Raw genomic sequence first — 14,653 nt, 5'->3', positions numbered from 1 at the left:
ATCAAGAGGGAACCTTTCACCATCAGTTGATTCTCCTCTGTCTCCCCCCAAACTGGTCATGGGATATTATTGCATAAGCAGCTTTCTCCTTGGGCAAGGGCAGGTGTCTCTTGTAGAGATGTGTAGAGCAGAGCCAGTGGCAGTCCTGGGAACACAAGAGAAGGCACAGTTCACTGGCCCTTGATTTTTAACCAAAAAGCAGAGTGGGCATTGATTGGTGTCATGCACAAAATAAACTCGTGAGTGTTGTGCAGCTTCAAGTGCTGATTTCAGTGGATGTTGGTGACTTTTGGAGCCTGTCTGCTGGGTTCAAGGACAGGTGAGGTGGTGTGGTAGATTCAGGACACCCATGTTTGGTTGTTTAAGCCATTGCCCTTGGCTGTGCCAGCTGCTGCACTGGTGACAGGCTGGTCCTTTCCTCTAGGATTCATCTGTCCACTGTGCAGAACTGTTGCTGCTCTTTTCAGAGGATGCTTGGGGCTCCCCTGGCTTCATGTCTCTAAACTCTGTAATGATTGTGTGGGTCAAAATCTCCTGAGAAAGCTCCTCCATGGGAACACCAGTTGGAGCTAAGAAGCAGCAAAGCAGGGAGCCCGTGGCTGGAAAGGCTGGTTACAGAAGTTTGTGGGGACTTTTATGTCCATCACATTACAGATGGGGAAACTGAGGCAATGGAGCCATGTCTGGGTGTGTGTTCAGGGTCCTTCATGGCACCACCAGCACCTGGGGGCTTTTCCTGCCTGCCCTGTGCCCAAATCCCCACCAGTGGCTGTTGGCTGACGGCCACTTGGCTTCAGCTGCCTCCTGCCCACACGGACACTGTGCTGAGCACATGGTGCTGTGTTGATTGGAAACCCACAGTGCCCCTGGCACCAGGCTTTATGTCCCCGAGCCACGGCTGCCACAGGCTTTGTGAGTCCCTTTAACCGAGGCATTTCCTCCTGCTCTGTGCTCGTCATCGCAGGGGCTGTGTCACTGGACCTGCTTTACACTTCGACCTCCATGAGCTCCACTTCGGTGACATCTCCTTTGGTGAGTGTTCCCTGGGCTTGGGCACAGCGTGAGGGACCTGTGCATTCCAAAATGAACCACTTGAACATAAAAACATCCATCACTCGTGTTCTGCCACAGCAGCCTCTTCAGGCTGTGAACTCCAGGGCTGCTGGTGCCTCAGGTAGCATTTTGCCATTGTGAGATCAAACAGAACCAAGGAATAGAAGCTCTGGGCTGTGCCTAAAGTTGTTTTTTCCCCCATCTGTGTTCAAATGACTCTTGGTGAGCAGGCCTGGGAGAAGTCTCCTCCCCACAGAGCTGGCCAGCCAAGCCAGATGTGCACTGCAGAGCAGTGGTGGCTGGTGTCCGGGCTCTGCAGGACATCCCCACCATGTGTGGCTGTATCTCTGCCTTTCCAGCATGGAAAGCAAATCTCAGAGCTAAAGTGGGGTAAACCCTTGCAGGCAGCAATCACAGTGAGCAGCATGGGTGTGATGGCCCCCTTTGTTGGTGAGGGGGGACATGGTTCCTAATCACTGCTCTCGAAGCAAGGCTCAGGTTTGCCTCCAGCTGAATGTGCTCTGAGCTGTCACCTGCTCAGTCTGTTTGGGCCAAACCAAGAGATGCCTTAAGGATGCTGCAGAGAGAAACTGCATTAGGGTGCTTTGCATCACGTTCTAGCTCCTGATTCCATCCTCACTTTCCTTTGCTGTAGCTTCTTCTCAATGACAACTCACTGTTTATACACCTTGCAAACAGAGGGAGCGTTGGCAGACTTAACAGGGAATTTTACAGCTTGAATTTTCAGAGTAAATGCTCGGTCTGGGTGCACAGTCATCAGGGAGAAATAACTGGTGCTGGTTTGGGGCAGGTGAAGGAGCTCTTCCCCATCAGGAGAGACACTACCAGTGTTCAGCAGGGCTAAGAGTGGGCATTTTCAAGTTTGAAGTTTGGAATCTGTGTCAAAGGGAACTGAGTGATGATTAATTCCTCATGTAGCTTCTCGGTGAGCTGTAGTTCAGATAGTAAAGAGCTAAACTCCAATCATCCTTTCATCCTACCAGGATATTCACACCAGGAGTCATGACACAATTGGTGCCTAAATGGATATTTGTGTCCTTTTCCCAGGCTTTCCCCGCACCATGACCTGTCGCCTCACTAACACCTCCCCGGTGGCCGTGACATTCAAGCTCCGCATGTCGGACGATGGCACGCAGCCTGCTGTCAGTAGCTTGGATCAGATATGCAAGGACAGTGACCCATCCTGGAGGAAGGGAATTCATTTCTATGTGGAGCCAAGGGAGTTTACAATGAATCCCAGCCAAGGGACCATCCTCCCCCAGGGACACCAGGATATCGAGGTATGGGAAGAGTCCAGCCACACACGCTTCAGCACCAGGGCTAAAGCTTCACTGGAGTGTGGGAGGGCTTTAGCTCTGCTGCCAGCTTTGAGGATCATGTGAGTGAGAGATCTGCACTGGCCTGAGGCCTCTGTTAGCTGGGTTACTCAGGATGTTCCTGAAGCAGCACTGTTTTCTTCCCAAAATCATACGCTGGGATCACATACTATATGGTAAAGTACTGGAGCCATTCTTGTGTTTTTGAGAGCAGTTTCTTTGACTGCAAGTGGGCAGAGGAAGGATGAGGACAGAATGAGAGATGTCATTGTAGAAAGCAGTTTGCTTTTCTTCTTGGTCTCATGTCTCCTCTCCTGGGGAGCAGAATGATTTGTGTTCATTGCAGGGATCTCCAGTGGAGACAAAAAGCTCTGCAGCCATGAACTGCCCAGCACCTGCTGGGCCACATTTGCCCTCAGCTTCCTACTGTAAAGCTGAACTCATTCTGTCCAAGTCAGCAGATTTCATCTGCATTTGTGTCATTGTAGTCAGATGAAAAATTGGCCCCTTAATTTGAGTACAGTGGTGTGTAGAGCTTTAGCCTAATGTTTTCATTTAGCTGACCTATGCCCTAATAGCAAGGTGTGTTTAACAAACCTGGGATTGCCAGAAGGCTTTTGTTACTCTCAGAGACTGTGCTCTACACATGGATCAGCAGAATAATGAAATTAAAAAATCCTCCCTTTCCTTACCATGAAAGAAGAACTGGAGAATAGCACATGTGGGTAATGAGCTTTTATAAGGAAGAATTTAGTGCTCTTCTCTTCCACCAGGTGACCCTGTGCTCCAACACGGTGATGGAATACTACCGGAAAATGCTGGTGGAGCTGGTGGGCCTGGAGGGTGTTGGCAAGGAAGTGGCATCACTGATCATCACAGCCAGGTACCTGCACTTCCCTGGCCTCTCCCAGCACACTGCCTTGCACAGGGTTTGCTGGCTGCAGCTCCCAAGGAGAAGTGTTGTTTCATGTTCTCATGTTGTGACCAGCTGGACATGAGAACAGCAGTGCTTGGAAAGCAGCCTGTGGTGAAAAGCAGCCCTGCTCACAGCCCAGCACAGTCCTGGGCCTTTTTCTAGAGGCACCAGGAATGATATCATTTATTGGCCTGGTTTTTGGTGCTTGAGCTGGAACACATTTCCCAAGGGCCTGCTCTCCTTCTTCCTGCAAGAGATGGAGCTGTGCTGGGTTGAGACCCCCCTGCTTTGGTTTGGGGCACACCAAGCAGCCTGCTGAGAGTCAGGGTCTGGTTCTGTTCATGAGGGCACGTGACAGTGGGGAAGTGGCTCACAGCCAGAGTGGTGAGGGCAAGATCTTACAAGGGGAAAAGAGCCCTTGATGTGGCAAGTCAGCTCTAGTTTTTCTCCTTTCCTCTGCTTCCCATTTTGAGCTTTAATGTTTTCAGACTTAAACCAAAAGTTGTTCTTGCTGCAGCAGAATTCCATCCTGCCAGTTTCATGACAAGAGGGATGCAGTTCCCTGGTGCTGCTCCCTCTCTCAGGCAGAGCCATGCAGTGAGTGCCTGGGCTGCAGTTTTGTCAAGCAAGTGCAAATGGGGACAGTCAGTGCATGGAGCTGTGGAGTGAAGGACCGAGGGAGCTGTAGGAACTGGGAGGGGGTGATCACCCACTCTGTAGGGCAGGGGGTGTCCCATGCCCTCCAAAGCTGGGGCAAACAGCTGAGTTTTCAGGCAGGGCAACAGCCCCATGGGAGAGAAGGGAGTCATTTTCACTGAGACCCTGGAGTCGTGTGTTCCTTGAGCCTTAGTGAGCACTGATCCTTGTTGGGAATGCTCCCCCAGAGCTCATGGATCACCGACACTGTTACAGGAGTCCTTGCAAGCCTTCTTGGGTAAAGGAGAGGCTGAGGCAGCTGGGGGACAAAGGAAGTGCTCTGCCTGGGGCACTTGGCAGCCTCTGGGTGCTGCCTCTCAGGGTTTGCCCCTCCTTGACAAGACCTGTTTGAGTGGGAAGGCTTTGAAGGCAATTTATCACTGTAGGGCTGATAAATGTCTGTTTGACAGTGACAAATGGGTTATCTGTCTTTGGGGGTAAGTGTTCTCTGTTCTCTCAGTATCTCTGATTCCCTTGGGGTCATCTCTTTGCCCAGATGTCTGGTTCCTGAGCTGCAAGTGTACCCCCAAATCATGCGCTGCAATCAGTGCCACCTGAAGGAGCCATACGAGAAGAAGTTCATCATCACCAATAAAACTGACCTTCCTGGCTGCTACGGGCTTATTCCCCAGGTTTGGCATTGCATCCACCTCCTCCTCTCAAATATTATTGAGGAGATTATTAGGGGAAAAAAGGGTTTGGATAAGACCTTGCTGGTTTCTGTTCAGTCTTACTCAGATCTGCTGAGAACAGGATCCTACCTGAATGTAAACTTTAGGAGGCAGTTTAACCTCCTGAGGAAACAGTTTATGTTCTAGTCTTCAGGGTGTTTTCTGGTGGGAGATCTTAGAGGGTTGTGAAAAGCTGCTGCACCCCCAGACACCAACAGCTGTGCTGGCAGCCTCCTTGCAGGACCCCCTGAGAATGCTAAGCCTGCAATTCTTGTATCTTATTTGGGCCTTTTACCTTTGTCCTGGGGATTTTTAAAACGTGTGTAAGTTGCTGTGGCAGTGGATGTTAAGGAGTTTAAAGTTGAATTTGGAGGTCCCTCTGAAGCTGCATTTGATTCTGTCCCTTCCAGAAACGCAAGGAGGACTCTCCTGTGTTGTACTCCAGCCCCAAACCCTGTGGCATTGTCCAGCCTCACAGCACTGCAGAGATTCCGGTTACAATCGAGGTGCAAACATTGGGCGATCATCGCACCAATGTTCTGATCGGCGTGTTTGGGGATGAAAGAAACCCACTGGTGAGTGCAAGGGGAGATGTGTGCCTTTGTGCAACTCCTCCTGGCAGGGTGCAGAGTGTGCAGGGATTCTTCTGGGGCCAATCATTTGTATTTTGAAAGTTTCTCTTACTTTAATCCTTTTTAATTTGGAGGTGAATATGTAATTTCTTATTTTTTTTCCCCCAAAAGCCCAGCATTTCAGCTGGAGAGTGGTTAAATAATAAATAATAAATAACTTGAGTAGAGTTGAGCTGTTTAAGCTTTTTTAGGTTTCCCTGTTGTGGTTTGTTTTGGCTTTTTTAAAAATCTTTCTTTCCTGCTTCTTCCTGGAACAGAGAGCTCTGGAGAGCTGGCAGAAATCTATGGAACTCCAAAGAAGATAGACTTTGGCATGATCCCACCGCTACAGCCGAGCTCACAAACTCTTACCCTCTTCAACAAAGGTCTTGTCCCTGTAGACTTCAGGATAAAGATTGTAAGTACCTGTGGGGCTGTTTTCCAGGGAATTGACTGGTAAGTAGCAGCCATGACTTTTTATGACTGGTTTTTATATGCAAGATTTCCATCTGGCCCATGTGGTGTGAGAGGTGGCAGGATACTCCAATATTCCATCTGAGCGAGGCAAGAGGAACCTGGCTCTGGAGTGGTTTTAGCTGGGGCCCTCGGTGAAATCAGGTGCAGAGATGTTGGAGCAGAAACGAGTCTGGATTGTGTTGACAGGTCCTCCCTTAACTTTATGGAAGGTCTTTAGATGTGTGTGTCACATTTTTGGAGCTCTGAGATCAAGAGAAACCTGTGGTCCTTTGCTCCCCAGAGAGCCTGGATTTCCCTATGGTTTCCCTGTTCCAGCTCCATTTGCTTTGTGCCAAACTGCTGTTTGTAGTGGAGAGCAGGGTGAGAGCTCTGTCCTCAGGCTGCAATTGTCACACCTCCTGTGGCTCAAGCCAGTTGGGCTGTGCACACCAAGATGTGTGGGGGTTGTGCACCCCCCCAGCCTGGGATCTTTGTGCTGTTGAAGAGCATCTTTGGGGAGCAGCTGCAGAGAAAGGCTGTTTTAATATGTGGAGCTTGCACAGGGCAGAAGGAGCTGGGGCTGCTCCCCTGGCAGGGAGAGCAGGGCTGGCACAGCCAGGAAGGGCTTGTAGGCTGGGGCTGGGGCTGGCTGGGTTGTCTGCTGGAGGGGGAGATCTGGGAGGGGCTTGAGGTTGGTTTTTCTTCATGCTGGATGTGTTGAACTTGTGGAGCTGCTTCAAACCTGATACTATGGCCTTGTTTTTGTTTGTGGATAAAGCATCAGGCCATGTGGGAGAGTCCAGCCACAGCCTCCTGGGCCAAGGAGGAGGGCTGTGAATTTGAACTTGCTGCTTTTCCAGCTGTCTGGGGGATAAATGCAACCTTCAAGTGAGGGGTTTTTCCAGGACAGCTTTCTCTAACTCCACAATGAAATTCTGCTTTCAGCCTTTGCAGGGAGCAGTGCACCTTGGCTGGGTGGGCCTGGCATGTAAATGATGGGTTTCACATGCTCGTAGCAGGGCTGGGCCTGCAGAGCTGTGTCTGTACAGCTGTGCTGGTGCAAGGCCTTTCCTCCCTCCTCTGAGCAGCTTCCAGCTCTCTTGCCCAATCCATGCAGTCCATGAGAAAGCAGATGACAAGAGTTCTTGGGAAGAGTGGGCCATGTGCACAGAGCACACATCATCCAGTTTCCTTTCTGCTTCTTGCTTTTCTGCTCTGCTATAACCATTTTGAGGTGGCTTTTCCAAAGCAGAGGGCACTGGGGCACCTCTCTACAGCTGATGGTCAGTGGGAAGTGAGGGCTTCAGTCCTTCAGAGGATCTTGAGAAGCACTGATGGCCCCTTGGGCAAGAACAGTTTGATGTTGGGGTTGCAACTGGTATTGCAGTGATGTTCTTCAGGATCTCAGCAGTGTCCTCCAGCTGTGTGGTTTCTGGAGTGGGATTTGAGCAGTCCTGGCTTCCTCTGGCCTTGGGCCTTTGTGAGAAGGCAGGAGAGAGAGAAAGCAGCTTTCCTTGGCACACACTCCAGAGCAAGAGTGGGGAAGGAACACTCTCCTGAGGATAAACATCCCTTGGGTTGGGCAGAACTGGGTTCATTAGGTGAGTCTGTTAAAGGAGAGGAAAATACAGGTTGGATGAGCTCTGCTGTTGCCTGAGACTGTAGCTCAAATTTAGGGAAATGAAGCCTTTATGATTTTTATCCTTCCCTCTTTAGTCTGTCCTTTTCTTATATCCCACAAGAGATGAAGGTGTATGGTTTCCATCCTAAATGCATCTTCTGCTTGTCTTACAGGCTGAAAAACCCCAGTGCTTTGTTCTTGAAACGGAAGAAGGAGTGATCCCCGCTAGGGGTGAGGTTCCTGTGACTGTCACAGCCATCCTGGATGACACTGGGCATTTTGCTGACTCCATCCAGCTCTTCATTGGGAACAGCTTTTGCTTCAGCTTCTTACTGAGGGCTATGGGCACTGGCACCACAATTGTCACAGACAAACCACTGGCCCCAGAGCTCAACTTGGGATACCAATTCAGGTAGGAGATCTCCCCACTCCCACCTCTCCTCCTGTCTCAACAAGGAGCAGTTTTGCTGTAGTCCTTCAGGCAAAATCTTCTTCAGTGTTCCAATCCCTGAGTCCTTCCCTGAAGGCAGAGATTCCTTCAGAAACATGTGGTGGCCAGTTGAGAGTTGTTAGATACCCTCAAAAGCCACTGAAAGGGAAACCAGTTGCTAAATGGCCACTGAATTGTCTTTAGTTGTAATACATTTATGTCCTCACTTGATCAAGCAGTGGTGTCACAGCTGCCCCAGAACAAAAGGTTCCCAAAAGGGCGCCCGGGTGAGGCGGTCCCTCCGTGGGGCTGAGGGACCAAGGGAAGATGGCCTCACACCCTTCCCTTCTGAAATGGCACTTCCCAGGCAAGCAGGGCCTGGGAACAGAGAGACAGGAGGGTACCAACCCCCCCAGGAAGGCAGGAGCCCACGGAGCAGTTCCAGGGCCAGATGGAAACTGCTGGTTTGTGTGGGGCCCGCACTGCCCCTGCCGCTTCCTCCTGCTGTTCCTGGGCCCTGCTGCTGCCCTGCTGTGCCCACGGCCTCGATGGCTTTTTTGCTGCCAGCAGAGTTTGCAAAGTTCACTTCAAAACAGTTTCTAATTGTTCTACAAACGGTAGAACTTCTAAAAGTTCTACAAATGGCTATCAGTGCAAAACCAAAGCTGCTATCAAGGAGAGAGGCCCTGCTGCCCTGGTTTCCTCTCCTGGAGCAGGCAGATGATTTTTCCCAGCTTGCTGGGATCATGCAGAAGCTGCCTCTGAGCTGCCTTTTAGAAATGCCTGCAATCATACCCCACACACAAGGTCCTCAAGGGCAGCTTCTCAAAGATTCACTGACAGTGTCAGGCATAGAATAATGCAAAATACAGTAACAGGACGAATCAGCCCAGAACAAACATTTTGGAGGAAAACACCAGGTCCTGTTAGTCTTGCCTTGAAAATGCTCCATTAGCATTATAAGCAGATTTCTCTTTGCAATAATGACATCAGAAGGGCAGCTGATCAGACAGTTTCTGGCCCACATTAAGAGCTGGAAATGAAGACAGTCTCCAAGTTAACACCTCAGATTGCTCATTGGGAGCAATCTGATGACCATGGAAACAGCTGCTCCCACACCATTTTCCATCCTGGCTTCTCTTCTAGCCACCTTCCCAGTACTCATCAGTTCCAAGTAACAAACAGGGGCCACCATTTCCATCGGCTCTTCTGGAGCGTGGAATGCTGGAGGCCACCCAAGAAGAAGGGCCAGAGCGTCTCAGCCCTCAGCAGCCCCAAGGCCGAAGATGATTTGGAGCCCCCCGGTCGTACAAGCGCCGTGTTCGGGCTGGAGCCAGGCTCATGGGAGCTGCAGCCAGGCGAGTCTGTGGACATGGTGCTGCGAGGCTTCTCCCACACCCCACAGGTGAGGTCCCCACCAAGGGCTGAGCCTGGGGAGCCCTCAGATCCCCTCCCCTGGCCTTGTTCCACAGTGCCTTGACATTTGCCTGGGGAAATGAGCAAGGGCCTTCAAGAAACTGGTTTAAGACCGCACGTTTCTGTGGCAGCACCAGTTGCTTTCCTTGCTGGCCACCAGCAGACCAGCTAAGGCTTTATTGGGATTCCACAGCTACCAAAACCCAGTGCTGATCCCAAAGCAGGGCTGGAAGGAAATAATGCTCTTTTGGGGCAAACAGTGTTGCATGCTGAGTCAGCAAAGAAGGGCAGAGAAAGAAGTTACACTTAGACTAGGAGCACAAAAAGAAAGTGAATTAAACAAGTGCCAAGTGGTTTCTCTGGGGTAAGCACAGATAAAACAAAAACCATGTGAAGGGAGGGAAGTTCTCACAAGTGCCTTTTGTGGGCATTGGGGTGCAGTGTTAGAGACAACTGAGTGCAGAATAAATCAGCTGCATCACGGCAAGAAAAGGAGGCAGTGCCCACTGTAACTCTGTGGCAGGAATAGGGCCTGTGGTGGGTGCTGAGCCAATGCAGGGCATTTGCTGGTGCCCTGCCACCATCCACTGCTGACAAGTGACTCTTGCATGCAGGAGGTGCGGGATTACATGAAGTGTGAAGCTGTGGTTGGCACAAGCGTGGTGACAAAGAAGATAATAGAGACGATCATTAGCTGCAAGTTCATAGATCCCTCTATAGAAGTATCAGCCAGAAAACTCTCTTTCCGGGTGGAGAAGGTAAGTCTCTGGATTGCATCCTGGCATTTAGCAGCATGGCTGAGGGGGGTGTGTCCTTGTGTTAAAGCCCCTCTCTGCTCTTCCTGAGGCACTTGGTAAAGTGAGTGAAAATGCTTTTAGAGATGAGACTGGTATTTAACTCCCCCAAAGTAAAACTGCAGTTACAGCTGCACTGCAGTGGGGATCATGGCCACTTCCAGGGAAATGCCAGTTTCTCTGCTCACTCTAAAGGGAGGTTTTTAAGGATCCTCCAAGGCACGATGATGTCTGTACACTGATGCTGTAGGGAAGCTGGGGGGAAGAATGGAAATTTCTGTGAATTCCTCAGGCTAAAGAGGAAAAACCCATCATCTCCTGTGTCTCTTTGCCTTCTCTGCTGTTGGCATGGATGCTTTATGGTATAGCTATAAGGTATAGCTCTGTGCATTTCCCTAGGCCTCACCTGCTTCAAGAGACCCCCAGACATCCTGCAGTGATGATAACACTGAGGCAGAGCAGGTGCCCTTTAGTCTCTGGATCCCAGCTCCAGCATCATCTTTCCCTCTCCTGCAAGTTGTCTGAAAATGAGAAGATGTTTCATGATTTGGTTTCTGTAGTTTCAGGCCTCTCCTTTGGTTCCCAGGCTTCCACTGAAGTACAGAATCCCTGGGACAGGCAGTTCAGATGTAATTAGAAGCCTTTCAGCTCTCCCTGATTCTGCCTGGGTTCTGCTCGATGCCACACACACAAACTGATTCATTGCACACTATGGCACAGCACCTGTTTGATATCAGTACATCCAGAACCAGTTTCCCAAAGTCTCTGGTTTCTCTAAACCATGCAGGAAGCCCAGCACAATGCCCAGACAGGAAGGAAGAGCCTAGGCTGATCACAGCTTTGAGACCACACACACCTTGTCCCTGTAGCAGGGGCTGCAGGACACGTGTTGCAGACTGACTGCTTTTATGAGGCTGCTAGAGCCAATAAGGTTGTAAGAAATGACAGCATGTGAGTGAAGATCATCCAGTGCTGTTCTGCCCAAGAGAGAGACAAAACTGGAGACAAATGGCCTGGATTCACTTTCTGCTTTAGGTCTTGTTCAAGCAGCCACCTCCTCTCCTATTCCCTCATCTGTACATGGGAGTGGTGCCCTGTCCCCCAGAGGATGCTGTGGTTTCTAAACATGACAAGCATCTGCTCTAAAGAAACATCTCCTGGAAAAGTAGAAACAAATAGAAAGGATCAATAGAATGTATGCACTTGTGGGGCTGAAAGATGTGAGATGCAAGAGAAGCAGGAGGAGGTCTCTGGCTACTTGAGGCTGTTTTTCCTTGTTTCCATAGAAACCCAGTGATGTCCTAACTCTGCAGTACCAGCCTTTGGCTTTAAAAAACACCTGCTCCCTGCCGCTCCACCTCGTGCTGGACGTGGAGCAGCCGTTTCTGGTCTGTGATGAGGAGCAGCAGCCCCTCCCAGATGGCCAGGTGAGCAGCCCTGGACTCCTCCAGTGGGGCTGGAAGAGGAGGGATGTGCTGGTGCCTTTCTCTTGGGAGGCCCTTGAGTCAACAAGTTTATTGTGTAGCATCAGCAGTGGGCTGGCCTGGGCTGCATCAGCAGAGCTGCTGAAGGAATCAAAATATTACCTGAATTGAGAAGTTCCATCCTGGCTTTAAGGCACAAGGAGGAGGGAGCAGGCAATTTGGCCAGGGCAAGCCATGCAGTAAAGGTGTCTCCTGGAAAGCATCCCAGCTCTCCAGCAGCCATCCCCTTGTATTGCTGCTGAGCACAGAAACGTGAGCCTGAGGGAATCCTGGACTGGACTGTGGTGCCTGCAGTCAGACCCTTGCTATAAAGAAGTGAACAATGAACTGAGAAGCCCATGCTGGGGCCACACTTGGAGCATTCACTGTTTCATGCTGTCAGACCTTGGCATGTCATTAATTACTGTTCATCTCCTTGCAGCCTGTGACAGTGGGTGTAGAGGAGACCTGCCATGTCTACATCGCATTTGACCCAGCTTACAAACTGGAGCTTAACAGCTGGCAAGAAAAGAAGATTCTGAAGATAGACATGGTTAGGGACCATCCTAATGTGGAGCATATCGAGCTTTGGGGAGAAGTCCACTTCCCCAATCTCCAAATCCAGCCCAGCAGCCTGGAGTTTGGCTGCATCGTGGCTGGCACGGAAGCAGTGCGCTCTCTGAGGATGAGCAACTGCAGCCCCCTTCCTGTGGAGTACCACTGGTCATTCCAGGCAGACAGCCAGGTGCACAAGTTCAGGTATGTGCACCTTTGCCCTCTCCTCTTCTTCCTGGTGTCCTGTTTGTGCTTTGCAAAGAACAGAGCTGTTTGTCTAGGATCTGACAGACTGCTCTGACTTCTCCTTGTGCAAATAACACTGACCAGCTGTGGTCAGGCTGGATGCTCAGGGAATAGGTTTTCCACCAATTTGGTGCTGTGTACCCCCATAGTGGTTTCCCTTGGGATGGAAAGCTGGGGCCAAAGCTGCTTTCTCAGAGCTCTGTGGTCTGAGGCAATGTCCACCTGGATGAGGGGCTCCTAATCCCAGCTCCCACAGTGCTGCTGGAGGCCCTTTTGGGGGTGCCCTTTTGGCCCCTCTGCTTTGGGATGGGTCCTCTCTGCAGGAGCTGCTCTCTGCTCCTTGCCTTCCTCCCTTGCCTTGTGCTGGAGGATGCCCAGAAAGTCCCAACACCAGAGAAAGAGCTACTCAGCACCTGGGCTGATGCAGAACATCTCGTTACCTTTCCTTCTTTTCTGAGACAACTCCCTTAGTGCCAGGGTGATTTCTTTCCCAAGGGTCAACTCTTGGTGGGCACCTTGGATTCTTCACTCCCTTTTTTTGTGACACTTGTTACTCATTTTGACTTTTCCCCACTGCAACATATCCCTTATGGGTTATGTACTGCTGGACAGCAGGACTTGTTCATCACACCATCTCCTATCCCTGCCTCCCAGAGAGTTTCTATTTTAGAGTGAAAAATGTCATTGTCTGGGCACCATGGTCCTGGGAAGTTGCCTCAAACCATTGATTAAAACTAAAGACAGTGGAATAGATGATATGGGATCTCTTGGGGGTTATGATGAAAGATCCTCTCATCCAGAAATGAAACCCAGCCTTAGATAAGAAGTCACAAAGCTAAAGACAGTTATTCTTTGGGGAGCAGGTCATTATTGGCACTGAATGCCTGTCTGGGAATGGAGCATTCAGGTTGTGTTTGACTGTAGGGGAGCTCTTGCAGCTCAGCAGGGTGACAGGCAGGCACAGCCCAACTGTGTCCTCACATGGCATTAGAAACACAAGCAGAGTTACCCTGAGCACCTGCTTCAATCTAAAGTGGGGAATGTGACCTGAGTCACCTGGGAGTGTTGGAAAATGCCAACCACCCCCCCCTGCACTGTCAGGGAAACATTCCTGATAAATACCTGGTAGAGCTGCAGAGTTTCTGGCACTGGGCATTGGCAGGGCTGTGCTGGCTCATCACTGGCTGGGTCTGCCCTTGGTGCCTCAAATCTCACTTTTTGCTCTCCTCCTTCTCTGTCTTTTCCTCTCCCACTGTGCTTTTTGCATCCTCACAAGGTGTTAATCCCTGTCCTCTGTAGTTCCTCAATGCAAGCAGTTGCAGCTGCCTGCACCACTGCTACCTCAGTGTCATCCCTGGGCTGGTTTAGAACAGACCTGCTCCAGCCTGGATTGGGAAGGGCTGGATCAAACCATTCCTGAGTTCAACACCCCAGCACCCAGCCAGGGGCTGCATCCTGACCAGGAGCTCCTCATGCAGGTGTCCCTCCCTCCCACTGCAGCTCCCTGCTCACAGTTATGTTATTTTCCAGGTATGAACTTTGCCCACCTCAATTCAGACCCCCACCACCAAAGCTGAAGAGTTCCTGTTTGAATTGCTCAGCATCTCAATGGAGCCACCGCAGTATTAAAAATGTGGAGGAGCCAGACACAGCCCTGAAAGAACCACAGGATCTTGGCCAATCTTCACGAGCAGAGGTAGATTTTCTTGTACACCGAGTGCTGTGTTGTCTCCCCAGCTTGCCACCACCAAGTCATGCTCATGCTGACCTCCCTTTTTGCTGCCCTGCTGTTTTGTGCCTTGAGAGTGGGCTGGGCAGCGGGGCCTGTGGATGGACATGGGCTGTGTGGGAGGGAGGAGCAGGAGAGTTTTCCTTGGAGAAGCCTGCTCAGATCCTACAGATCTAAGCTCAGCACAGATCTGTGTTGAGTGTGGGATTGTTTTGCCTTGTTTTCTTCACAATGTAAGATGAGGCTTTCATGTGCATCATGATGATAAGACCTCCAGCTTCCTTCCCAGAGCAAGCTGTGATGAGTCCTGATCTCCATGTACCCTCTTCCCAACCCTGCCAGAGCACCTGTTTCCAGGTCTCTGCTTTCACCTGAGGGCTGGTATTGCAGAGGTGGGCCTGAAGCTGTCTTATAAAATGAGACTTTGCAAAGTGTCTCTCTCTTCCTCTCAGCATAGAAAATGGCTTGTTTTTCAGCTGCCAACATATATTCGTGGAAGGCATTACATCCCAGTGGGGCTGGCAGGATTCAGTCACTCCGTGGATGTACCATGGACTCCCCTCAAAGTGGAGAAGGTAAGAGGGAATCTGTCTCCCTTCCACATTTTCAGTGTGGCAAGCAGGGCTGTAGCTCCCAGCCCCACTGGTGGCCCTCAGCAT

At 50.6% G+C, this 14,653-nt stretch overlaps 1 protein-coding gene across 1 annotated transcript in view; it reads left to right on the top strand.

Annotated features, from left to right (window-relative positions):
* LOC131582746 (hydrocephalus-inducing protein homolog) overlaps window positions 1–14,653 on the top strand; it is a 57,979-nt gene that overhangs the window by 17,516 nt on the left and 25,810 nt on the right. Inside the window, exons 12-22 of the mRNA XM_058846214.1 lie at window positions 965–1,032; window positions 2,122–2,354; window positions 3,164–3,273; window positions 4,499–4,634; window positions 5,084–5,248; window positions 7,535–7,773; window positions 8,938–9,196; window positions 9,822–9,965; window positions 11,288–11,428; window positions 11,907–12,223; window positions 14,494–14,569. Coding sequence (XP_058702197.1) covers window positions 965–1,032; window positions 2,122–2,354; window positions 3,164–3,273; window positions 4,499–4,634; window positions 5,084–5,248; window positions 7,535–7,773; window positions 8,938–9,196; window positions 9,822–9,965; window positions 11,288–11,428; window positions 11,907–12,223; window positions 14,494–14,569 — 1,888 coding nt within the window. The remainder of the gene's footprint in view (window positions 1–964; window positions 1,033–2,121; window positions 2,355–3,163; window positions 3,274–4,498; window positions 4,635–5,083; window positions 5,249–7,534; window positions 7,774–8,937; window positions 9,197–9,821; window positions 9,966–11,287; window positions 11,429–11,906; window positions 12,224–14,493; window positions 14,570–14,653) is intronic.

The sequence above is a fragment of the Poecile atricapillus genome, chromosome 10 (assembly GCF_030490865.1).
Source record: "Poecile atricapillus isolate bPoeAtr1 chromosome 10, bPoeAtr1.hap1, whole genome shotgun sequence".
Taxonomy (NCBI): Eukaryota; Metazoa; Chordata; class Aves; order Passeriformes; family Paridae; genus Poecile; species Poecile atricapillus.
The sequence above is the reverse complement of the archived record's forward strand: the minus strand, read 5'-3'. Positions and strand labels throughout refer to the sequence as shown.